This window comes from Phoca vitulina, unplaced genomic scaffold (assembly GCF_004348235.1).
Source record: "Phoca vitulina isolate PV1807 unplaced genomic scaffold, GSC_HSeal_1.0 scaffold3, whole genome shotgun sequence".
NCBI lineage: Eukaryota > Metazoa > Chordata > Mammalia > Carnivora > Phocidae > Phoca > Phoca vitulina.
In genome coordinates this window covers 8,694,873-8,721,755 of record NW_022589706.1, presented here as the reverse complement: position 1 = coordinate 8,721,755, position 26,883 = coordinate 8,694,873, and the positions used below count along the sequence as shown (strand labels likewise).

Below are 26,883 nucleotides of genomic sequence, written 5' to 3'. Positions count from 1 at the left end.
CCGGTGGTGAAAGGTAGTCATACCATCTCAGTTTTTAAAAATAGTTTAACTTGAGAATCACAGTTTATACATTTTTGCACACCATGAGTTGGTTTGACTATGATTATTACAACCTATGCTTTTGTGACAATATCACATAATATCAAGGCTAAAACAGCCCAGGATTTTAACAAAGAAACAATATCTACTGGCGGGCGAAGCTCATTACTTCTCTAATTTCTTTTTGACTCACTGTTTCAAACGAAACAACTTATCTCTGATTTACAATACTCCCACTGGTAAGAAATCAAGAAATGCAAGTAATTGTTATAAGTCAACCCTTACCACACTAAGCATTATAAAACAGCATGGCTAAGTTTCTGGAAATGGCAAACTGCCACGTGTGGTTATAGCCCTCTTGGTGACAGAACAAAACAAACCAAAGGGATCTGGACACAGTTTACTACCAGATCCAAGATTTGGTAAAGGTTTCATGCCTAGAAAACAGTCCACCATTTTGAGTCAGATTGCTCTAAAGAACCTCAATGAGGGGTGACTGGGTGGCTCAGTCGGTTAAGTGTCTGCCTTCAGCTCAGGTCATGATCTCAGGGTCCTAGGACCAAGCCCCACATCGGGCTCCCTGCTCAGCGGGGAGTCTGCTTCTCCCTCTCCCTCTGTGGCTCCCCCTGCTTGGGCTCTCTCTCTCTTGCGTGCTCTCTCTCAAATAAATAAATCATATCTTAAAACAACAAAAAAAAGAATGTCAATGAGCTCAGTCCTGTTTTGAAATCATCCTTTAGTGTCCTGGAGAAGGTAGATACAATTATAAATTTTTCTTTAAAAAACTGCTTTTAAACCATTTTTAAAGGGTGTTTGCTTATAATGTATTATTTTTATCTGATCCCTCAGCAACTCTGCAAGGTAGACAGGGATGGTATTATTATCTTGTCTTTTTTTTTTCTGGTTGAGGAAAGAGCACACAGCAGAAACAGTCCCAGAAATGGGCCAAGAATCACAGTCGTCCCAGTGTTTGTGAAATGCTTCAGATTCAATATTCAGTTTTTGGTTGTGCATTACTTGGATGTCCCACCCACAGGCTCTAAGATGTAACTCATCTGAAACTGCTCCTTCTCCTGGATTCCTGTGACAGTTAATGTTATCACCATCAGTAACCCCATCAAATGAGAAATCTGGGAGGCCTCCAGGATCCTTCTCCTTCCTCTGTCCCCACTTGCAACCAACAAGTCTTGTTGGTTTTCCTGACCCTCCTTCACATCCTGTTATTCCCTAGTATTACCCCCCTAGAGCTGCCATAACAAAGTACCACAACCTGGGGGGCTCAAACATCAGAAATCTATTTCTCAAGGTTCTAGAAGTTCTGAGGTCAAGGTGTCATCAGGGTTGGTTTCTTTCTGAGGCCTCTCCCCTGGGCTTGGCTGTCTTCTCCCTGTATCTTCACAAGATGCTAATATATGTCCTAATCTCTTCTTCTTATAAGGAGATATACCAGGCATATTTGTTAGGGCCCACCCTAATGACCTCATTTTAACTTAAGTACTGCTTTAAAGGTCCATCTCAATATACAGTTATATTCTGGGGTCCTGGGGATCAGGATTTCAATATAAGAAATTTGGGGGATCCTGCTACTTAGCTCATAACAACTCTTTTTATCTTTCTGAACTGGTTGAAGGCTGCCTCCTTCTGCCCTTCACTTTTTTTTTTTTAAGATTTTATTTATTTATCTGACAGAGAGAGACACAGCAAGAGAGGGAACACAAGCAGGGGGAGTGGGAGAGGGAGACGCAGGCTTCCTGCAGAGCAGGGAGCCCGATGCAGGGCTCGATCCCAGGACCCTGGGATCATGACCTGAGCCAAAGGCAGACGCTTAATGACTGAGCCACCCAGGCGCCCCTGCCCTTCACTTTGCAACGTTTCCACCTGGATCTTCTGCTCCAACTTACTGTCTACAGGTATCTTTCTAATATACGAGTCTGATCGTGTCTGATGGTGCCATCTCCCCTGCTTCTAATCCTTTGATCAAGCCCATGTCCCTTCACAAGATGAAGAGCGAGCTCCGGGAACCAGCCCCGCCTTTTGCACCTGCCTCCTTCTCTTCATGCTTCTTGTCCTGCACTTGACCCCCACTGATGCCTTGTGACAGGGCCAACCTGTTTCATGCCTCAATGCCTTATTTTAAATCTACAACCTCATTCCACAACCCTTTTCTTCACCTGCCTACCTTTCCCCCATTCTTCAAAACTGATAGCAAGCAAATGGGAAACTTTTCTAGTTCCTATGGGCCAATCGCAGCTCTGGCTCCCAGAATGACCTGTGTGTATGAGTGCATCTTGGGGCTTTAGGAGGGACTGAATACAGGAAGAACAAGATCACTTACTGTTGGAACAGTTTGCCAAGGAAATGATGATCTGGCTCTGATATTAGAAACTCAGTGCTTCAACAAGCTGTCCCCTGCACTTTGGAAGATTTCAGCTGCCCCAGACTAGGCGGCCTGTGTGAGCCCCTCGGCAGGGAAGCTTCTTCACAGTCATCCATAGACAAACCATTTTCTTCCCATTTATGGCTGGCTGTCTAGGTATTTTTGTGTTATACACGTTTTAACTTTGGCTCATACCTATGAGGCTGGTAATTTATGGAGATATTCATTTATGTTTCCTTTTACCTACCCTGTCTCTATCCCCATTCCAGCTGATCGTTAGCCCCATGTCTCTTTGCCTCAGGAGATTTGTGGCAATGGGGAAACAGAAGGGCAATCACACTGACTTTCAGTGTTCTGGGTTTTCTAGGTTGTGAATCGCAGCAACACATCTGCTCAAGGGTTCCATCAGAGAGGTGGCCCTGTTTTCACATTTAGCCAACCCCAAGCTCATCATAAAGGTCAACCCTGCCTAACCTTTAAAATAATATCATGTGAGATCTTCCATACCAGTAACTTTATTGGAAATTTTACCCTCACGCCAGCATGTGATTACTATTAACGAGTTTACTTCCAAATCCTACCACTGCCCGTGGGAAGCTGTATCAGGAACCAACTTTGTCCAGCCCCCAACCTCATGTCATAATCAAATGGGATGGTTTGTGTTTTTCCTTCCTGGTCTGTAAACTACCCAAACAATGTCCTATTCATCTTTGTAGCCTCAGGACCCAGTGCTGGACATGTAGTAGTTCTCCCAAAATACCTATTGAAAATAAAGTTAAAATAATCATATCAATGGGAGGACAAGGCAGGGGCATCCCAAGTAAATATTGGAAAATATTTTTAGTGAGAAGCTTTTGTCGTTGGAGGTGGGAGAGTGGAGGTGAAGGTACAGATGAAACAAGATTAGCCTTGGGTTGATCATTGCTGGGAAAGGGGACTACATTAGAGTAGTCTCTCTGCTTTTAAATAGATTCAAATATTTCCCTAACAAAAAGTAAAAAAAGCCCCAAAAGTCCATTTGTTTATAAACAGGCATGAGAAAGAAGTGCTAATGTTATAATGAAGATGTTCTGGAAAGCTTATTTTTTGCATTTTGTCACAATGGCCCTTAGTTGAGGAACAATGGCAGTGACTTCGATGTCTGCTGGGGAGAAACCGGGAAGAGGATGTCACGCTGCGGTTAGTCAGCCCTCGAGATGGTGTCACAGGCTCCCTGGGATAAAACCTTCATTTAGCTGCAGAGGGAACAAGTGAGTATTAAAATGATCATTGTTACGTGCTATCCTTTGACTCAGATTTCATAAACAGATTTGTCTTTAATGATGGGATGAGTAAGGGATTATAGGATCTGATGGGATTGTCTGAAATGTCAGACCTGGAAATTTCCACTGCAGAGGGATGTCATGAGATTCAATACTGACATAGCCATTAAAAGTGATAAAGAACAGAACTATGTGGAAATTAAAAAAATAATAGGCTTGATATTTTTATGTGAAGAAAGGGGAAGGAAAATAAGTACACGCTGTACTTATTTGGGATGAGAGACACAATGATGGCATACAAAAGTTACAGTATTGGGACATTATGCTACGACGTGGATGAACCTTGAAAACAGACTAAATGGAAGAACCCAGTCACAAAAACCCCATATTGTGTAAATCCATTTATAAGAAATGTCTAGAATAAGCAAACCCATAAGACAGAAAGTACATTAGTGGTTGCCTACACTGGGCGTGGAAGAGAGGGAGAGGAATGCTAGGGTACATGGTCTCCTTTCGGGGCCATGAAAATGTTCTAAAGTTGTGGTGATGTTTGCACAATTCTGTAAACACTCTGAAAACCATTGAGTCATATACTTTATTTATTAATTTTTTTGAGCTGTACACCTTATATGACTGCAGTTCATGGCGTATAAATTAATCCTCAATGAAAGTGTTAAAAATGTTGGGGTTTTGGAATAAAAGGTTTCTCTTTTTAAAATTGTCTTATTACATCATGACGTAATTCATTATGTTATCTTTTCCACAAACAATGCACAATTTATGGTCACTCATAGTGAAAATCTGGCAAGGATGCATCCCATTCACCAATGATAATGAATTTTTATTAAAAGAAAATCCCAGAGAAGGGGTTTCTGATAAACTTCAAAATCAAAGTTAAATTCAATCCGTTTTTCAGTGAGTGCTTGACAATTAAGCACCTAATGACAATGACATGGTGTTTGGTTTTCTAGGGGATGCCATCTTCTCTCTTTCCTCTGTTGCTTTGGCAAGGATGAGGTGGGCAAGGACAGTTCTCATACTAGTTAGTCCTCCAGAGTGGGTGAGCAGTGGTCCCTAATCCCAAATGGGACTTGCTGTGCCGCAGGTAAAGGAGTGCCCAGAGAAGTGTGGACATGTCAAAAGGAGCTACCAGAAGGCACTCTCACTGGTCACATTTGGAACTATTTGAGCATCAAAATAAATAATGAAATAGGAATGGATAATAAGCCATAGAGTGAAATAGGAATCTGTGAGCTCATACTGATAAAAATATATGAATGAATATATAGATTCTACCTTACAGTAAAATGCCAAGTAATACATGTAGAAGGAATAATGGAATTAGGAAAAGAACCATTTCGTAACCATCATAATAATTGATTTAGACAGGAAACATCAACAGATGCTAAAACTAGTGGGTAAGAATTTGATGGGAAATAAGCTGTTCACATAGTGTCAAAATATCTCTCAAGAAGATACTGACTAATTTGAATGGGGAAGAGAGCAACCACAGTGGAGAAATCTGACAATACCACTCTCCAAGTGATCAAAGTTAATACCACCAGAAATAGGACAAAAGATACCAAATGCCTCCTATAGGATGTACTGAGATGGTCCCAACCTCATGTCAGAGGTGATTCCTGCTGAGAATGCACAGGTAAATCTAAGGAAAACCAAACTGAGGGAGAGTCTATAAAATAAATGACCTGTGTTCTTCAAAATAGGTCAAGGTCATAAAAGACAAAAAGGACTGAGGGATTGTTCAAGTTTAAAGGAGACTAAAGAGATGTGATACTAAATGCAACCTGGACTCTGCATCACGTTAGAAAGAAAACAAACGATAGGGGTGCCTGAGTGGCTCGGTCAGTTAAGCAGCTGACTCTTGATTTCAGCTCAGGTCATGATCTCAGAGTCCTGGGATCGAGCCCCATGTCAGGCTCCATGCTCAGTGGGGAGTCTGCTTGAGAGCTCTCTCTCCCTCTGCCCCTTCCCCTGCTCACTCTCTCTCTCAAATAAATAAATAAATCTTAAAAAAAAAAAACCAAAAAGCAAAAAACAAACTAAGGGAACTGTTGGCAAAATTGGAATAAGATCTGTAGATGAGATAACAGAACTGTGTCAGTGTTAATTTCCTGATTTTGATCATTGAAGTGTGGTTATATAAGAGAATGCCTTTAAAAAATATTTTTAAAGGATATACATATTAAAGTATTTAGAGGTAAGGGGTAAGATGTCTGCAACTTACTCTCAAATGCTTCAGCGACAGTTTATGCACACACACGCCTGCACACATGAGCACACGTGCACACACATAGTGCACACCCACGCACATGTGCACATGTGTACACACACAGCAGCACACATATGCACACACCCACGTGCACAGCCACGTGCACACCCATGCACATGTGCACATGTGTACACACACAGCACGCACACACATGCACACACCCACGTGCACACCCACGCACATGTGCACATGTGTACACACAGCACGCACACACATGCACACCCACGTGCACACCCACACACATGTGCACACACACAGCACGCACACATGCACACCCACGTGCACACCCACACACATGTGCTCATGTGTACACACACAGCACGCACACACATGCACACCCACGTGCACACACCTGCACACATGCATACACTTGCTCACACAAACACACACACAGAACAAGAAAGAGGTGAAGAGAGGAGAGAGAATATGATAAAGCAAATGCGGTAAAATGTTAACACGTAGAGAATCTAGGCAAAGGATATGGAGGGATTCCTTGTACTACATTTGCAACTTTCTGTAAGTCTAAAATCATGTCAAAATTAAAAGCTAAAAAATTGCCATGGGAATTAAATGTGATAACACAGATAAAGCTCATCAAGTGCTTAGCATAGTACCTGGCATGTAGGATATATTTTCTGCAAGACGGCAAATATTATAAACTTATCTGCTAATATGCAGTCTTCTGCTCTCTCCAGCCCATCTGCCCACTGTCCACAGAACACACCCAGTCTGTCTGTCCTGGATGCCCTGCTTTCTCGTGTCTCTCTTGGTCGTGCATCCTCTCGGCCAGGGTGAAACACATTTACTTTAGCTCCAGTCGCTTTCCCAAGAAACTTTATTGACTACTACTTATATGTACCTCTCCCTTTCCTGAATTCCTGCGACCAAATGATTGATCTAAAAAGTGACAGCCCCTTTTTTGTCATATATGATTTTTCTCCTTATAAAAAGAAGAGTTATATTGTCCAACATTTTTTCCAGAAGAAGGTGGCTTGATTAGAAATATGCGTTCCAAATCACAGAACAATATGTATACAAATAATCCAGTGTGTAAGAAAAAAAAAAAGTAAATGTATACTTACAAAAGAGTATAGGAAAATGTACAGAGATGTAGAAATGGTCACTTTTGGAAGTGGGGTTGAGGGAGGAAAGGGGACACTTTAAAATTTTTATTTGTGTGTTTTAAGTTTTTTGTGTGTCTATAAAAACTTTGTTTTCTATATAATTTAGGAACAGTTCTGGGTGCTTGAGATACACCAATAAGCAAAAAACCTAGAAAGATCTCTGTCCTAATAGAGATGACATTCTCAAGGGAGAAGACAGACAATAAATACAAACATAATAAACATACCAATTATGTGGGATGTTAAAATTAAGTAAAAAGAACACTTAGAGCAGGGTAGGGGAGATCAGCAATACTGGGGGAGGTGTGAGACAGCTTTCAGTATTGAATTGGGGAGTCATTTAGGAGGTGGTATTTGAGGCAAGACTGAAGATCATAATGTGACCTCAAGCCTTCTGAGAGTTAATTCCTGAAATATGTGGGAAAGCAATTCCTGAAAATTTGAGAGATGGTATAATTGTTTCCTTAGTGAGTAAGCATCTTGCCTTGACAAGATTTCAAAATAAGTGTAAAAATATCTAAAAGAAACAAATATCGAAGTATTGTTATTTTTCAGATTAAAATCTGTGCATATTTACTATTTTAGGTATTGGTGATGATTAAGAGGAGGTGGTCTACACGAAACAGGTCAGTCTTGCAATTCCGCTTGATCTGGAATCATACTCCATTTATATGCAGTGTTAGAACATTTATAAGAATGTAGGTTCACAGTATTTTAAATTTAATTCATTAGAAGAATTATTAAATTTTGTCAGTTAATTGGAGTGCTTAGAAAAGAAATTGAATAAACGTATACAGGTTATTTCAAGATGTTTATTTAACTACATTTGTAAATGGGACCAAAGAATCAAAAGCCTTTTGAAAGTGACCATTTAAGATTTGCTAGCCTTATAAATAGAATAATAAGCTTTGTAAGCCAGACTTCAATTTAAAGAAGAACTGATTCTCTGAATGTATAACTTTAATAAGTGTAATATTACCTATTTTACTGTAGTACTGTAATTTACACTGACTGGTATGAAACTTGATACACAAAGGAAACTTGAAAAAGTAATGTATTCCCACTCTGCTTTCTCAGCTATAAAATAGTGTTTTTGGCATAATTTTATAAGTTCTAAATAACTTGTTAATATTTGCTATAAGTGATAACTGACAGAGATAAAGCCTTCTAGATGAGAATCTTAAAAGAAGACACCCACGGGGTGCCTGGGTGGCTCAGTCGGTTGAGCGTTCGGCTCAGGTCATGATCCCAGGGTCCTGGGATCGAGCCCCACATCGGGCTCCCTGCTCAGTGGGGAGTCGGCTCCCTCTCCCTCTGCTGCTCCCCCTGCTTGTACTCTCTCACTCTTTCTCTCTGTCAAATAAGTAGATAAAATCCTAAGAAAAAGAAAAGAAAAAAAGGCACCCTTACAAAACATGAAGAAATGATCAACTTATGAATTTTCTAGAATTTTTTTCCACCCTAAGAATCTCCTACAGTAGAACCCCTAAAGTTGGGTATGTATGTATGTATGTATGTATGTATGTATTTATTTATTTAAGTAATCGCTATACCCAACGTGGGGCTCAAACTCACAACCGGAGATCAAGAGTCCCATGCTCTACTGACTGAGCCAGCCAGGCGCCCCTGAAGTTGGGCTTTTGAAATGGCTTTACTGCCTGCTCACTACAAGGAACATTGCTTTTCAAAACCAAAGTAAAACTTTGAATAATTTGCTCTGGAGACAGAGATCACCCTGGCAATATAATTACTAAAGAGTGGGTATATAGTGAGCTGCCTCTCACGTGGGCTGCTCTAGCTGGGGATGCCCAGGGTGACCATCAGCAGGGACAACAGGGTTTCCCTACGGATTGGCTCACCGTTCTCTTGAGCAGTACCAAGAAGGTCCACTGGCTTCACATCAGCATCTCCTTTTCCATAGAATGGACACTTTTTGTCCTACCTTTTAAAATCTTGAGAGAATTGTTACAAAAGAAAAAAAAATGCATTACATCCTATTGATTCTTCCCCAAATGGCAAAAGAAAAATCACTGTTGTTGCAAAGTTGTTTGTCATTGTTACTTATTATTTTTTCCAAAACAAAAACAATAAAACAAATAGTCATATGCCCTGTATAAATTTGTTTTATTTAGCTGAGAACTTGACCTATGAATATCACAGAAATGCATATATATTCAATATGTAGTTGAACTGGTGAATTTTTAGTTGAATCTTAGTTGAATTTAGTTGAATTTCAATATTGAATTTTTAGCGTATACATGGGGCATGTCCCTCGCACATTACCACGTAGCCCAAATGAAAGTGCTGAGCTTAGGGCCTGGTATGTAGTAGGTCCTCTATTTGTGATAAATTTGAACATATTATTTCGCATTAAAAATAACATTTTAGAGTGGGAAGGAAAATCAGAGATTATCTTATGCAAGCTGGTTATTTTACAAATGAGAAAACTAGATTTCCAATTTCAAAACTGATGATTAGAGTAAGTACTTCTCAGGGTTCTGGTGAGGATACAAGGAGCTGATGCATGTGGAGTACTCAGCACAAAGCCTGGCACATGGCAAATACTCAGTAGGGATCAGATGGTAGTTATGTCAAGTGGGAACTCTTATTTGCTGACTAACTGTTGACATTGTGGTAGAAAAGAAAATGCGATTATAGGAGCAAAGGAGAGCGTGAAACCTAATATATTTGGCAAGAATTTTATGTGTGTCATAATTACATAGGTTTCTTATGAAGCTCCACTTAGTTTAACAACCAAAACTAAAAGGAGAAGGAGGTGGAGGAGGGGGGCAGGGGGAGGAGGATCAGCAGGGGGAGGATGGGGAGGGGGAGAGGGAGGAGAAGAAATCTGTCACATATAGAAATTCATCTAAAATGGGCACAGGAGGGCGCCTGGGTGGCTCAGTCGGTTAAGCGTCTGCCTTCAGCTCAGGTCATGATCTCAGGGTCCTGGGATCAAGCTCCCCGCTCAGTGGGGGGTCTGCTTCTCCCTCTCCGTCTGCCCCTTCCCCTTCTCACACTCTCTTGCTCTCTCTCTCTCAAATAAAAAAATAAAATCTTTAAAAAAAAATAAAATAAAATGGGCACAGGAACTTCTCTGAGTGGCTGTGTCCTTCTCCAGCATCATATCCCGAGATCATGGTTCACTTTTGAGATTCCCTGTGCCTTACCAGAGTCTCCTTCTGCCCCCCTATGATTTCCAAAGATGTACCCCACATGTTGTATAAGTATTTGAACTCCATGTGGGTGATGTAGGTGATTGCTCATTTGTTTAATATCCAAACCTTATTTATTTATTTATTTTTCAGGAATATTGTTAGATCAAGAAATTCTGGATTTTAGTAACATTGCTCTGGTAGGCAGAAAAATGTCCCCCAAAGATGTCCCAGATTAGCTGGGTGGGCCCAATGGAGTCACAAGGATCCTCATAAGAGGGAGGCATGTGGGTCACAGTCCTCAGAATCATCACCTGTATGATGGAAGCAGAGGTTGGAGGGACATCATTGCTGGAAAGAGCCCCAAGCCAAGGAATGAAGGCAGCCTCTAGAAGGCGGGAAAGCAGGAAAACACACTCTCCCCTAGAGCCTCCAGAAGGAAGGCCACCCTGCCAATAGCTTTACTTACCCGAGGAAGGCCCATTGTGGACTTCTGGCCTCCAAAACTCTTAAGATAATAAATGCATGTTGTTATCAACCACCAAGTTCATGGCAGTTTGCTTCAGCAGCAATAGGAGACTAATACAATTGTTATTTTGGATTACGTTGGACATTTTTGCTAAAGCATGCATTAGTTCTCACTGACCACCAACCGCTGCACAGCAACCTTATGATTTAGAAAACAGTTTTTTATTTTATTTTTTCAGTGAAAGAGCAAGCATTTTCATTACATTCTTCGGAAGTGTGAAGAACTGTTTAATCCAATTTTCAGAGGGTTTCCTATTTTTCTTGATAGAGAGAGGAATGTATTTGTAACATAACTCTGTTCTGATTTGACATGGAAGGGTTTTTGCTATCCAAAAGTCTTTGATTGATTGCATACTTTATTGGTATGTCTTCATTAGTGAAAATCCTGTTTTATGGCCCGTGTTTGTGTTCTCCCCAAATCCATATGTTGAAATCCTACCCCCCAGTGTGATGTATTTAAGAGGTGGGGACTTTGGGTGGTTTAGGCCATGAGAGTGGAGCCCTGATGAGTGAGATTAGTGCCTTTATACGGAGGGACGGGAGAGCGTGTTCTGGTCTCTGGCACTCTGACCCTGTCACGTGAGGCTACAAGAAACTGGCCGTCTGCAGGCCAGGACACAGGCTCTCTCCAGACACCAGATCTGCCAGCACCTTGATCGTTGACTCTAGCCTCCAGAACTGTGAGAAATACATTTCTGTCGTTTCAGCCAGTCGATGGTAATTTGTTATCGCAGCCCAAACAGACCGAGACATCACGTACTGCCCAAAGTCACAGAGTGAACGTGAAGTAGGACTTCGTTTCGCTGATAATGAATTACTTCCCTGAAATTAGCTCAGTTGCAATGGCTTTGATCTCTGCAGTATCAGTAATGATATATCAATGTATGCATATGATAGTTACCTTTAAAGGACATATGAGAATTAATCATCATTATCACACTCTAACCAATGTTACAGAATAATGTTACGATTAACAGTTTGACTTTACATGGACTGCTAGGCTAGAAGGAATGGGGCCCTGGGAGCCCATCAGACACTTTGGTGAACATTAGAAGACACCCCCTCTGGGTGGAAACTTTCCCAAGGGTGCAGGCCATGACAAGCCAGGGGGGGCATGGGATAGATTTGAAGAGCTACCTCTTGGGCCGGGTGTAACTCACATAGCCACCTGCAGAAGCCCTGGGAAGGGGCCTTAGACGTCTTTCAAGAAAGGTAGTCATGGTGCAGTAGGGAAAACAATGGCCTTGGCCTTGTGCAGATGGGGGTTGAATCCTTTCTCCCTTATTTACTAATAAGGTGACCTGAGCAAGCTACATCAGTTCTCTGAACCTAAAATTGCTCATCTGTAAAATAAAGACAAAAATATTTATTTTGAATAATTGTTGTCAGAATGAGGAAGAAAGTATGGAGAGTGCCTGGCCCACACTAGATGGTGGTCATTATCATGTAGTTTGCAACTTCTCATTTTGTAATTGAGGAATGGAGACGTCGAAAGGGCTGGGCCTCACCTAAGGCACATTAACACTTTTCCCCCATTTGACCCCCAGCCACTACCAAGGGTGACTTGAAGCATTAGGCAGGAAGTGAGTTTGGTGATTTTTTTTTTTCCTAGGTGTGGGAAAAATATAACCATTTCGATGGGCTCTGGGCCTGAGATTTTACTTTCACACCAATTATTTACTTACAGCCCATTTTGGTGACTTTGAACGCCAGACACTTAATTTTTAAAAAAGGAATTTATTTCCTATTTAGACATTAGCAATAGGGAACCACTCAAGTCTGCAATTTGGTGGGGGGGAATAAGAGCCTATGAATCGCTTAGTTACTTCATAAGAGGGAATGGAGAGGGGTCCCCAGGACCCCAGGGGACACGATGCTGTGTTTATACCAGGTGGGTGTCACCTGGTGGTCACGGTTTGACACTTTCAAGGTGTTATAGATGCTTCTGAAACCCTTGAAAGCTCTGAACTCAGTTGCCAGGAAAATTCACAAAAGCCTGCACTTGGACTCCTTGGAACACATCCATCTTGGTCAAGGTTAGCATCTTGATGAAATCATTCCACTACTAGAGGCAAAAGTGAATTTGCTCTGCACACACCTGAAGCAGTGCTCACGCTGAAGGCTGTGGCCGGGCTAATGTGGTTAGCAAGCACATCCCACGCGGTCCAGTGTGAATCAGCCTCAGGCACTCAGAGAATGAAATCTCTGGAGGGCAAGGATTTTTGTCTGTCTGTTCTCTGCTCTACTCCCAGCCCCTAGATCAATTTCAATACTCATTGAATGAATAAATGTAACAAGGCTCTCAGATATTTACCATATAATAAACTGTTGCCAGTCTTCCGTATGATTTATTTTTCAACGGTCAGCAGGACTTTATGGTAAACTTGATAGGACATTGACATTTCCAGTCGTTTTCCCAACCCAGCTCGGCACTCTGCCACTGTCTCTTGGATCCATCTCCTATCACGTTAACTACCCCTTCCAGCCCTGTGCCATCTGCATATTTGATGAGTGACATCCGTCTGCTAAGCAGTACTGAGGCTGTGGGATGGGAATAGAGGGCTGGAAGGGACAGATGGGCCCAGCAGGGAATCATGAGCAATTAGAACAGAAAAGATGCCATGGAAACCTCCAGAAGCTCAGTGTCAAGCAAAGGTAAAGTAAGTCCAAATCGGGTGGTCATTTTAGATGGAACAAATTTAGGGGATGAGATAACTTTTACTTGGCATGAAGACAGGGGACCTGAGAAAGGATTCACCCCAGCAGGCATTGTAGGGATAGTAAATTAATAGAGTTTGGTACCTGTATGAGCAAGGGCTTTCCAGACAAACAGAATCAATAGGACATGTGTGTGCAAAGAGAGAGAAAGACAGGCAGAAGGAAAGAGAATTCTTTTTTTAAAGATTTTATTTTATTTATTAGAGAGAGAGCGCAAGCATGAGCAGGGGGAGAAGCAGAGGCAGAGGCAGAAGCAGGCTCCCCGCTCAGCAAGGAGCTCGATTCGGGGCTCGATCCCAGGACCCTGGGATCATGACCTGAGCCGAAGGCAGAAGCTTAACCGACTGAGCCACCCATGTGCCCCAGAGAATTTTTTTTTTTTTTTTAACTGGCTCACATGACTGTGCAGACTGGCAAGTCCAAAATTTGCAGGCTGGGCTGGCAGGCTGGAGATCCAGGGAAGAGTTGCAGTTTGAGGCCAGTGGCAGCTTGCTGGCAGAATTCCCAATCCCTTGAGGGAGGTCAGTCTTTATCCTAAGGCTTTCAACTGATTGGGTGAGGCCCACCCACATCCTGGAGGGCAATCTCTCTTACTCAAAGTCTACTGATTGAAATGTTAATCCCATTCAAAAAACACCTTCACAAAAACATCTAGAATAGTGTTTGACCGAATATCTGGGTACAGTGGCCTAGCCAAGTTGGAACAGGTAATTAACCATCATAGTACTGCCTAAGGGAAACCCAACACAAAGCAATGGGGTTTATCTAACTCATGAATTAGGACAACATTCTAATCCCGCTGGGTATTCACATGCTTCCAGGCCCCTTTGTAATTCCATCCCTTATGCCTTCCCCTCACTGCTGACTCATCCTGAAATGCCCTTCTCCAAACCTGCTTCCTTCCCCAATGGAAAGAGTCTACTCATCTTTCCAAGTTCCGATCAAATGTCAACCCTGTGATACTTTCTTTAATACCACATCCCGTGCAGGAGAACTAATTCCTTCCCTCAGTCCTCCATGCATGTACTGTCCTAGCATTTATCACACTGCATTCCAACTGCTTGACCATCCAGCAGCGGATTAGCAAAGTGGTTACAAGCATACACTTTGGTTCCAGACTTCCTCAACTGAATTCTGGACCTCAGCAAGTTACCCAATGTCTGGATACATTAGTTTCTTCATCTATAAAATGGAAATAAAGTAGTACCAACAATCTGAACTTATAGTGAGGACCCGGTATATGTAGGACTTCTAGAATAGTGTCCAGTATGTAGTAACCACTAAAGAAAAAAAAAAGGCAGGGACGCCTGGGTGGCTCAGTTGGTTAAGCGTCTGCCTTTGGCTCGGGTCACGATCCCGGGGTCCTGGGATGGGGTCTCTCATCGGGCTCCTTGCTGAGCGGGGAGTCTGCTTCTCCCTCTCCCTCTCCCTCTGCCCCTCCCCCCCCCCCCGCTCCTGTGTTCTCTCTCTCTGTCTCTATAGCTTACTCTCTCTCAAATAAATAAATAAAATCTTAAAAAAAAAAAAGGAAAAAAGGCAATTATTTTCATTCTTAGTGTTACTGTTCCTATCTGATGCCTATCCTGTGGAAGGATGAAATGTTTCTGGAGGACGGGAATGTTACCATATGCCTCTTTCCTCCCCCCTCTAATATTGTGTGGAACAGAGCAGGGGTCGACAGGCATTTACTGGAGTGTTCATCACCTTATATCTGTAGAGCTCTCTAATCACAGATACATATATTGATTCAAAGGTTGGCAACAATATTGCCCATTTAAACCTCATTACAACCTTGGGAGGTCTTATACCCCCATTTCACAGATGAGGAAAGTGAGAAGCAGACATTAAGTGAACTGTCCAGTGATCACACGGCTGGCAAGTGGCCGAGTCTCTAACTCCAAGGTCAGTGAGAGGGAAGGGCAGAGAGGCCAGAGTTCGGGAAAGCTTTCTTGCCTGGTCCAGGGACCGCCCTTCCTCCCTGCACTTCCTTCTCCTTACCTTCCAGAACACGGGCGCCCTGGACTGCAAAGCCTGCGCACGCAGGGAGGTCCCTGTTCCCACTGCAGAACTGACTCAGGAGAGGGTGTGAGCCGCAGAGGGCGATCAATACAGGATATCCTCAGCCGTGACTGTGGCCTCTTCGATTTTGGTCTTAATCTCCGGGAGTGGAAGTTGGCTGATTGCCACCACTACCAGGTTTGCGGCGTGTGCCGAGGCGCTGGCCACGCAGATCCAGAAGGACTCTTCGTACCGTTCCTCCACCACCACGAGGCGGAAGAGCTTCTCCTGGAAGTTGGCGATGCGCTCGGTGAGGTCGTGAAACTTGACCGCGGCCATGAAGCTGGTGATGGCCAGTGCCATGACTCCACCTGCAACCCAAACGTCACCCTCGTTCAGCGCTCCTCGGTACAGCTGTGCCGGCCCTCTGTGAGGTGGCATTTCTGTGGCACAGGCGACAAGCTTGCTTTGGGTTGAAAAATTTCTTAGGGTGACACAATGATTTTTTTTTTTTTCCTTAAGTAAACTCTCCCCTCCTCCTCTACCTCAGGAGTCCAAGGCGCGGGGTCATGCACTCTACCGATGGAGCAGCCAGGCACCTGGGGATGACACACCTTTTCGTGTGCTTTTAAAAGCAGCGGATAATTCACACTGTGAGTGGGGAGAGGTGTGGGAGAGAGAGAGTAGGCTTCATCTCAGATCAACTGCATTCCCTTACCCAACACGGCGTATCCACGTTTGGGTACGTTCAGTCTCTCCATATCTGGGGGTTTGGATGGAGACCCTGAGGCCTCTGTGGGAGGATTAAGAACCCCTCGGTGTGCAGACTGGGGGTCCAACCCAGGGCTGGACTGTTCTCTCTTCTTTAATTATCCCTTTTCCACGCTTAAGGGTAAGAAGAGGAGGTAAGAGAAGGAGGAGAGGAAGTAGACGGGAACCTGGAAGGGTTCCAAACTTCACCTACTTCCCTACCTGTTGCTTCCGACCTCCACGTCTCTCTCTTCCTTTCTACTTTTCTACTGCTTGCTTTTAATATTTAAAAAACACATTTATCATGCTTTTTGCTTAGATTATTATGTCTTCATTAAAGAAAATTTGGACACCAGAGAAAATCACAAAGATGAAAATACAAATTCACTTTTATCCTAAAAGCCAGGTATAAATACTTTGAACGTTTTAATGTATTCTCTTTAACAGAATTGTATTCTGAAGCTCTTACCGTTTTCTGCTTGTTTTTTCCCCTTTACTTGAACATTTGTCTATATTGTTAAATATTCTGTTAAAGCACCACTTTGAACTGGTGCATAATATGTTCTTCAAGCAACACACCTACTTAATTTAATTAAGTTTAATTGGGTATGACTTTATTTCTGGATATCTAGATTGCAACTAAATTTTGGTATTACAAAGTGCTGCAGAACATATGAACACCTTTTTATAAACATCTCTGTGCTCTTTTCCAGTTATGGCCTTAGTATAAACCCCTATTTGGATTTGTTTAATTAAAAAATATTCATGTTTTCGGGGCTCATGAGTGGCTCAGTTGGTTGAGTCCCACTCTTGGTTTCGGCTCAGGTGGTGATCTCCAGGTCACGGGATCAAGACCCGCCTCAAGCTCCACGCTCAGTGGGAGGTTTGCTTCTGTCCCTCTCTCTCTTTGCCTCCCCACCCCGCTCACGCTCTCTCTCTCTAAATTAAATAAATCTTTAAAAAAATATTCATATTTTGGGGCGCCTGGGTGGCTCAGTCGTTAAGCGTCTGCCTTCGGCTCAGGTCATGATCCCAGGGTCCTGGGATCGAGCCCCATATCGGGCTCCCCGCTCCGCGGGAAGCCTGCTTCTCCCTCTCCCACTCCCCCTGCTTGTGTTCCCTCTCTCGCTGTGTCTCTCTCTATCAAATAAATAAATAAAAATCTTTAAAAAAAAAAAAATTCATATTTTTATGCCTTTTAACACTAAAGTTCTGTTGAACTGCCTTTTTAAAATAGTCTCATCAGTAGTGCTTGAGAACGCCATCTCTCTGATGTAGTAACTTGACAGAGATGAACATTTATTTAATCGTAGGACTGAGCACTTTTTACATGCCAGCCACTACGAGGATTCATGTGGATGGAAACAAGACACCTGCAGTCCAGATGGGGTAAGCTATGTATATAAGTAATTCCATAGGATGGTCACGGTCTGCAAACGCAGGCAAATGCGTAGTAACTGATCTACCGACATTACATTACAATACATGCTAAAACAACATTATCTGCTAGTGTACTTTATGGTCACCCTGTACAAAGCAAACGTAGTGATGGGTTATTGCCATCATGATCCTTGACCATTTGACTGAGGTTTTCTGAAACAGCCTCATTTCTGGGAATTTTATTATTTTTGCTACGTATGGCTTTTTAAGTGCATAACTAAATGTGCATTAATTTCACATAATTATTGTGTATCAATATACTCCCAAATCAACACACACTTTTGTTTTTTGTCTCAGAAAATAGGTCACGATCGTTATAAAGGATACCAGGATTAAAGAAAAGACAAAGGGCTTAGACTCAGTTGTACGTTGGTTGGAATCCCACCTCTGCTACTTACTGCTGTGTGGCCTTGGGTAAGGCTTTTAATTTCTCTGAGCTTCAGGATCTTCATCTGTAAATATGGGTCTAATGATACTGCCTCATAAGGAGGTTGTGAGGTTTAAATGAAAAGAGGCCTATAAAAGAGGCCAAATGCTCATCTCCTGTCATTTGGAAGGCTCCCTCCCACCCTCACAGCTGTGGCCCCACCTCTTCCCCTCTTCCTCTCTTCCCCCTGCCACCCCCAGCTCTCTTCTCTCTTCTCCTCTTACCCCCACCTCTCCTCTTTGCTCTAAGTCCTCAGCCACTCAGGCATGCCACCAATTTGGCTCTTTACTGTGACAGAGATTCTGCAACTTTCAGTAAAGAGGACATTCATGCCCATGAGGAAGGTTATATATTAGAGAAGTGGAGGCTGAGGTGGGTGTTTTAATTCCTGCACACCTTCTACCTACCTACTTGGAACTCAGCCTGGTCATGGCAGTGGACGTGAATTTCTCTCCCTGGGGGCCTTCCTTACCTGCCAGGACATTCCATAGGCAGATGCCCCCGGGGCCGTTGACTGCCCTATATGGAACCTGGATCATGTTGAGAATGGCAAAGCCCATGCTGACCAGAGCCAGGGCCAAAGCCAAGAAGAGGAGCAGCAGAATTGTCACGTGGAGGCCTGCATTGAGTTCCTTCACCAGGTGTGGGAAGACTGGGAAGAGAAGACACAGCCAATATTTCAGTGTCAGAGCTGGGCTCAAGTTCATACAGTCCAGGCCTGCTTACCCCAGAAGCTTTAATAGAGGGGAGAGAGGGCAAGGCAGCAAGGGCTGGGTTTTCAAAAAGCAGGAGACTTCTCAGGTGGCCAATAATCCTCTCTTTCTGGCAGTGGATGCAAAATCGGAATGTGCCCTAGCTGGCAATTTAAGTTGCACTGACTTCAAAGCCCCAGGATCTGGTGTGAGCTGATGCACACGAGCCCTAGACGGTGGCTCTTTAGCAAAGGAGGTTGGCAAGAGAGTCAGCCAAAGAGGGCCGATTGAAAAGCTTTAATCTGGGTCAGAGAGAAATCAGAGAGGTAGAAGAGGTTTCAGGTACATCTGTGAAGAGTGTAGAAAGGCATAGCAGAGTGAAGCCTAGACCTGACATCCAAAGATCTGGGTTCAAATCCCAGTTTTGCTCATTTGCCACAAGTATAAAATAGGATCCTCTAATCCCTGCCTCCCCTACCCATCTTACCAGATTGTTGAGTGGATCAAGTGAAGTGCACAGGAATAATAATAGCACTTAATAAGCACTGATAGGAAGCTAGGAGCATCATCTTGGATCCCTCATAATGACTTGGCAAGGTAGTCATTTTTCCCCATGTATGATGGACCCTTACTTCTCATGTGCACTGTATTCTATTAGAGTATTAATTTTCCATATTAATGTGGCAGGATAATTTGGTGAGATATTAATTTGTATCTGTTTTCTCTATATTGGCCACCACACAGTAGCCATGAAGAGTAAATGATACAGTATGGCAGATATTGCCTGGGAAAGACTGAGTTCTCAAAATGGCGGCCAGGGCTGTTGCGGTTCTATTGTTACTCTCTGACTTAGGAAAAGTCACGTGACTCCTCAGAGCCTCAGTTTTCTCATCAGTATAATGGGGTAGCAATAGCTGCCTACGAATGGAGGGTAATCAACATTTACTGAGTACAGTCATGTCAAGAGCCAAATCCTTTACATCATTATTTTATTCAGTGCTTGTGACAAGGATATAAGGTAGATTTTATTAAACCCATTTCAGCATAGGCTTGGACATTAAGTCCCTTATCTTTGGGCAAGGTGACTCTGAATTCTATATAGGATTGTAGTCCTAGATACCATATGATATATGGAGTTTAGAGCACTGTTTTCAGAAATTACACTGAGGAATTAAAAATGACGGAAGCTAAAGAAAGCTAAAGAATGCCCAAGCATACCCCTTCCTCTGCAGCTACTCCGGGGTTTCTACTGAGCACCTCCTGGTCAAATCAGGGTCCACGTTGTGAGTCCAAACTCCCTGCTTCGTCCTTTGATGTCAGGACCAGCCCCTCCTTGTCTCTGCCCCCCGCCCCCCTGGGGAGCCAGGACTCAAAGCTTTCCTGGTTCCCCTCACTCTCCTGAACGCTTTTCCCCTCTGGCTCTTTGCTGGCTCACCTGCCTCCCTGTAGTCACAGAAGGTTGGCACCTCCCAAGCTTGAGAACTAGAATTTTGGTCCTTCTCCCTTTAAAATCCTTTCCATTGAGAAGTTTCCAGACACTCCATATTTACATCCTAGTTCTAATCTAACTTTCTTTCCAGTTTTGCATTTCCATTTGTATTTATCTCCATGTGGTTATCTTGTCGGCATCAGAAACTTTACCCTGAGCTTCTATCCAAGGGATTTTTCTTTGCAAGGCTTCTCTTTAACCATTGCGTCTCTCCTTTCTTAGTGTCCCTTAGGTTTTTTTTTTTTTTTCTTTCCAAACTTTCAGCCCTGTGTGAGAGAACGCTGTGATAGATGCAAGTCTGTCCCTAACCTGCAGCAGTGCAAAACCAGCCGACACAGCCTGGCTCAGCTCCAGTGAAAGTGTTCAGAGAGAATCACACCCAAGGCTCTGTGAATGGAAGTTTATATACCTTCCCTGGGGACACCCCAGGGCAGCCGGGAACTAAACATTCTTGAACATTGCCCTACCCAGAGCTGATATTAAAACATCCTTTATGATTGTCACACGGTTCTGGTGCTTCAGAGAGTAGACCGAGTTAGATGAACCCCCGGGGGCTGTTTCCTGTGGGGCATCCCTCTGGGAAGTTAGAGGAGAGAAAGGGACATTTATTGAGTTCCTCCAGTGGGCAAACAGAAAGTGCTCCTTTCACTCTGGCTTCTGGCAGAGGGAGTTTACATTTCTGTGAGCTGGGATGGCAGGGGTTTAATTGACCCTGCTGTGGAAGGGCTCAGTCTTTGTTCTTCTCGGGACTCCTTCTACTGCAAAGCTGGTGTCTGCTTCAGCTCCTTCTCCAGAACCAGTGTCTGTGCCTGGGGATTCTAAATTATGCTAGACCTACCAACTGCCACCTCACATCCTCTATTATCTGTTGAACCATGCCCTCCCTGCCATCCCCCACAAAAAAGAGGGGGTGAGGTCCCAATCTCCAGCATTTCAGAATATGACCTCACTTGGAAATAGGGTCTTTACAGAGCTAATTAAGATGAGGTTGTTAAGATGGGCCCTAATCCAATGTGATTGGTGTTCTGATAAAAGGGGAAATTTGGACACAGAAACACTTGGAGGGAAGACCATGTGAAGAGACACGGGGAGGATGCCATGTGAAGACCAGATGACATGGCCACAAGCCAAGAACACCTGGGGCTACCAGGAGCTGGAAGAGGCTAGGAAGGCTCCTTCTCCCATTGGTTCGAGAGGGAGCATGGCTTTGTCGACAAGCTGATTTCTGAGTTCGAGCCTCCAGAACTATGAGAATATGTTTCTATTGTTTAAGTCACTCAGTTTGTGGTAGTACTTGGTTACAGCAGCTCCAGGCAACCACTCAGTCATTTCTAGTGGGATCTGTCCACCCTGGATCCTCCCACCCCTGAGAATCCCATTCACCCACCACCTCCCCATGACCCTTTGCTGAACTCCAGGAGAACAGTAAGGACTACTGGGGGGATGCCTGGCTTTGGGAAAGTTGCCACTCACAACTTCCAGAACAATATGGTGGAAAGTAGGAACTATGGGGTCAGGCTAACCTGGGTTGGGGTCTGGCTCCAGCATTCAGGGCTCTGTGACCTTCAGCAAGCTGCTTAACCTCTCCGAGCCTTAGTTTTCTCCTGACAGGGTTGTGGAGGATTAGTGTAGCATAAGTCACAAGTTTGGTGCCTTGCATGGGAACATCCAGGGCAAATGAATTTAAAAGTACTTTATTGCTATTCATTCAACCAATGTTTTTGAGTGCCGGTGTTTTAATGCACTCTTCTGGGGGCTTGAGATCATCAATGAATAAAACAAGATCCTTGCCCTCATGGCAACACATTCTATAGGGGTGGAGACAGATAATAAATAATAAACATAAGAGATAAATTATCTAGTATGTAAGAAGGCAGTTATCATGGTCACATGATACATCATGCTATATAATTACCAGTGGCTATTTTTATTATATTCCCTAAGCACTGTCTTATTAAAGTCTCTGGAGTCCTGTTGCTATTGATTGTCACTCCCCTGTTCAAGCTTGGGAACTTCCTTTATGAGGTCTTTCATTTCAATTAATAATGACTATTTAAAAATTGTGCCTTTTCTCCCTCAATTGTGTACGTGTGTGTGTGGTTTTGAAAGAATCCCAAACTTCCAAAAATTGTAAGAATGGTACAAAAGCATTTGTTTTTTTCTCCTGAACCATTTGCAGGTAAATTGTCCCCGCATCCTTGAGTACGTTAGGTTCTATTTCATTCAAAAAGAGATTTCCTTGCAGAACCACAGTACCCAAATCATTGAGTCAATGCTGGTACAAGCCTGCCACTTAATCCTGACACCCCATTCAAGTTCCACCAATTGTCTCACCAAGTGACGTCTTTTAGAGCAAACAGACCCAATTCAGAATCCCCTCGTGTGTGTAGTTGCCATGGTCTCCTTCGGATGACCTTTATTTTTATTTCTTTATGTGTGTGTGTTTTCCGTTTGTGTGTTGGTGTGTGTGTGTAATGTTTTTAATAGAGCTATTTTTCCAGTATCCCTGGCCCAATATAATTGCTGGGTAAATATAAATATTCCCAGAGACTTTTTTTCCTGATTATCCAAAACAAATATGCATTTCTTTTATTAGTATAAGTGATGCCAATTCATATTATTATATTTGTCAATGGCTTTAGCTTTCTGTCTTCATGCATTTAATAAGATACTTAACCCTGGGCAGGATTCTAAAAACTACAATTCTGAAATATAGAAATCAAATGAGTAAAATTCCTTATCCCCTTGCATTGCATTATGTTGATGAATTATGGTTGTGTAGGACACTGTTCTCACGAGCGATCCAACTGATTCTAAAGGCTTGCAGAATATTGACTTCTTTGCTTTGTTTTTTAATTCCCAGAAGATCCTTCAGAAGCTGGGCTTGTATTTCTGCTCTGTTTACACGGGCAGCAGCTCTGAGGGGAGACTAGATGCCAGCTGATGACAGCGGCTGCTCACGTTCATGGAGAGCTGCCAGTGTCTTGCCCCAGATCTCCCCTCCAGGGATCGCCCAACTTGGGCTCTCAACCCAAGTAGTCTGATTCCAGAGCCCGGGCTCACAGCCCCTTTGCCTGTTCTCAGACTATGGAGCTTTTATATAAACAGAAGTGGAAGCGCGCTGGGCTGGCTGATAATACCCCAGTCACGTGGCATGGGTCCGAAGTCTGGCTCTGCTGTTTCCTGGCTGGGGGACCTCAGGCAAGTTATATAACCTCTCCAAGTCTCAGTGTTGTCCTCTGCAAAATGGGAACGTTTAAGAATTCCTTCTTCATAAATTTGTTATAAGGTTTAAAAGAGAGAAGCCATGTAAAGCATTTAGCAGAATGTCTGATACATATATCAGTATTTTAATAGTTACTTCTAATAGAGGTAAACTACAGAAGTATACAAATCTCTATTTTTAATATTTCTATAAGCCTCTACAGAAAAAAAATTTTCTTTTGGTGGTCATCATGCCTTAGATTGAGGCAGAAGTCAAATCCCACAGTTAGAGATAAGCACCCTTACAAATTAAAAAAAAAAAAAAGTGTTCTACAGCAGCTTGCGTGCCTGGAATATACTCACTCGTGAACTGGGACTGGCGGCCCCCAAGCCCGCACTGTCGAACTTTACATCCTCGGAAGAGCCCGTAGTAAATATCGCCAATGAACTTGACCAGCTCTGGATCAGTGGCGTTGACCAGGTCCACTCCAGTCTGACAAAGGATTTTCCCACTCAGCCAGTGGGGCGCTGCCAGGGCAATGATGATCAGGATAAAGGAGGAGAAGCTGAGTAAAGATGATAGCCCATACCACACCTTTTTGAACCATCCAGGCATTCTAGTGGGTGCAGGTCATCCTGCAGGTGGCCGGCATTCCCTGGACACTCTGCAATCCCCTGCTCCAGGGTTAGCTCTTCCAAATACAGCATTTCAGGATTTCCAGTGCATCTTCTGGTCCTCCCTCAATGCCTGCCTCCACAGCCCGTGTTTACTACAAGCACGTCCGGAAGTCTTTACAGAGACCGCCTTCACCTGACTCAAGTGTAGAGGAGTGTGTTACTGAAGGAAGTAACCGTATATCTCCCACTAGACTACTGTTTCAGCAGAGGGTTTAATTGTTCCTTTCAGGTATTTAAATTACCCTGGAGTGGACCTCTTGATGGCCAGGAAGTTATTAGCAGGCAAAACGAGGTAAACCTGACTATAAAGAGACACTAACTACTCTCAAAAAATGCATGCAATAGAAGGAAACTGAGCATGTAATGATTAGCACTTGAATGCTGCCCACAATGCATGGTGTCAAATGTCGAGCTCCTGGCTGTGCGCCTGGGCATTTCTTTCTGTAAAATGTCACTGCTGTCAGAATCTCCAGAACTGTTATTAATACTTTTGGATGACCTCTGTTCTCAAGGCTTTTAATTGAAATGTGTAAACAAGGCTATATGATACTTGGATTTATCACTCGGTGAATCTGCTGTGGGTAAATTGCAGCAGGAGTCGGTTTGTGGCTGGACTGGGGCAGCCTGGACCCCAACACTCACATTCCTGTCCTCCAACAGCACCCTCCCCCACAACCTCGTGTCATCTGAAGTGGGAAAGAAAAGTGTTTTTCTAATGTGTTAGCAAATACCCACCTTGTCAGGGGCTTTACTTCTAATACTGAAAATCTGTTTTGTTTTTTTTTTTCTTTTAATCTGTAGCCACCACGAATGAAATATTCCCTACTTTCTATTTTATACTGTGGCTTTTCAATTTTGATTTTTAGTCCATTACTGAATGCCAACTTGATGTCATGTGAGACTGGTAACAGCGACTCTCAATAGTTTTGGGGAGTCACATTTGGCCGAAATGGCACAATAGAATGTTTATTTGGTCACAGAGGTCTGGAGGGGGGGGGCGGTTCCGGAGTTTGCATTGTTAACCGACAGGAGTTCCAGAAACCTCACTTGGAGAGCAACGAGGGGCCAGAGGGACATGGAAATGGAAATGTCAGTTTCCTTCACTATAGTGGGGTTCACTTCTGTGGTCTCTCCACAATGAAAATAAACAAGAGTGTCCCTGAAGCTTGTGTAGAGCTTTTCCTCGTACAAAAGGCTTTTACCATATGCTTGCTCCCCCCCCCCCACCCCGATGCTGCAGCAAGCCTTTGTGGTAGGCAAGGGATGTTCTATCCTAATGACCCCTCTCATGAGAAAACTGGATACAGGGCTTGGGCTGGAGTTCAGGTCTTTGAAATACAGCAGCTCATCTTCATCACAGTGACCCTGAAATAGCAAATGTTTTTCTGGTAATGAAGACATAACAAAAGGCTGAGAAGAGGAGTTGGCACATTAATAAAAGACCAATAATGGTCTTACAGTAATGTTAAGTATGCTTTGGACCTGCGCAATACCTTTGCATCGTATTTATGCCTCAGATGATGGACCAATGTCAACTATTGTGTTTTAGGGATTAAGCAATTATTTTTAGAATGATTATTTTAGAAAAATATGGGAAACAAATGATTCCCAACAAACCCTTGAGATGCTGAATGGAAGTGTGGTTAAGTAGAACTCTCCTGAAGACCTGGGTTCAAATTCCTACTCCTCTGGGCAAGTGCTTGAGACTCTTGTGCCTCAGTTTCCTAATCTGTCATGGGATTATTGTACAAAGTAAAATGAAGTAGCACACGCAGATTATGGCATACAGAGGGCACCAAAAATGGTGTTGACCTCCTCATCTAGTCTTCTAGCAATTCTGTTCCTGGTAATGATGCTTCTCATAATTAATTGTGTTGCGGGTGACATCCTGTTCTCCAGGAACGTATTTTTGTATGCCTTGTCTGGCACACATGTATTGAGCAAACATCTGTGTGTCTGCTACATGTACGCCACACTGCATATGGGTGGAGGGGGACACAAACATGTACAATATTGCCAAAACTGATACAAAAATTGCAGTATACTGTATTTTAAATGTTTAACACTTTACAAATTAATGCTTTTAAAACAACAACAACAAACCCCCCCCCCACGAAAATTATTACAGGAGTTCTAAAAAATATGACTCCATATGGCACAACAGGCCTGTGGTCTGGAAGAGACACAGTTCAAGATGTAAGTCCCATAATAATGTTTTTGGACCTCTGTGACTGTACGTTAAGACCCCCTTTGTCCAGAATGTTAAAGGTCCACACTTAAGCCCCACCAAATGGTACCCACTGCCCCTCCTAACAGAGCCTGGCATTTTTTTCTTGTAAACTCACACTCTCTAAGAAGTGCAGTGTCTGTAACAGAAGTAGTGGCGAAAATAATAATATTAATAATGCTCAATCTGCATTTATTGAGCCCCTACCTCTGGCCACACAGTATGTAGTCTAATACTCTAGTATTATTTTTTAAAATCCTTTCCAAAACCCTAGGAGGACAGACCATTAGTATTCCCATTTTGCCGAGGGGAGACTGAGGCACAGAGCAGTTAAGCGAATTGCTTAGGGCCACACAGCTGTTAAACAGGGAAGCCAGGCAGTCGAGCTGCAGAGCCTGCACTCTTATTTAAAGGTAAGATATATACAGGGCGCCTGGGTGGCTCAGTCGTTAAGCGTCTGCCTTCGGCTCAGGTCATGATCCCAG

The 26,883-nt window shown here is 43.2% G+C and overlaps 1 protein-coding gene and 1 long non-coding RNA gene across 2 annotated transcripts; one reads left to right on the top strand and one right to left on the bottom strand.

Annotated features, from left to right (window-relative positions):
• The first annotated feature begins 3,227 nt into the window (after positions 1-3,227).
• LOC116627612 lies at positions 3,228-18,089 on the top strand. Its single transcript, XR_004298515.1, has 6 exons — positions 3,228-3,302; positions 3,529-3,666; positions 7,678-7,718; positions 16,042-16,144; positions 17,555-17,630; positions 17,979-18,089. It is a non-coding gene; the product is annotated as an uncharacterized LOC116627612 (long non-coding RNA).
• CLRN2 (clarin 2) lies at positions 15,359-24,618 on the bottom strand. Its single transcript, XM_032397453.1, has 3 exons — positions 23,857-24,618; positions 18,581-18,760; positions 15,359-15,862 (listed from the first exon to the last, which is right to left on the bottom strand). Exons 1-3 carry the CDS (start codon positions 24,107-24,109, stop codon positions 15,597-15,599), a joined length of 699 nt encoding a protein of 232 aa, XP_032253344.1. The 5' UTR covers positions 24,110-24,618; the 3' UTR covers positions 15,359-15,596.
• Positions 24,619-26,883: the final 2,265 nt, after the last annotated feature.

What these genes read in the sequence shown, in the direction of transcription:
- CLRN2 (XM_032397453.1), bottom strand. Translation starts at nt 24,109, where the DNA reads ATGCCTGGATGGTTCAAAAAGGTGTGGTATGGGCTATCATCTTTACTC. An exon ending in CCGCCAGTCCCAGTTCACGA is followed by an intron (nt 18,761 to 23,856) that starts GTGAGTATATTC and finishes TTCTCTTCCCAG; the next exon opens with TCTTCCCACACCTGGTGAAG. An exon ending in CCTATGGAATGTCCTGGCAG is followed by an intron (nt 15,863 to 18,580) that starts GTAAGGAAGGCC and finishes TTTGGGTTGCAG; the next exon opens with GTGGAGTCATGGCACTGGCC.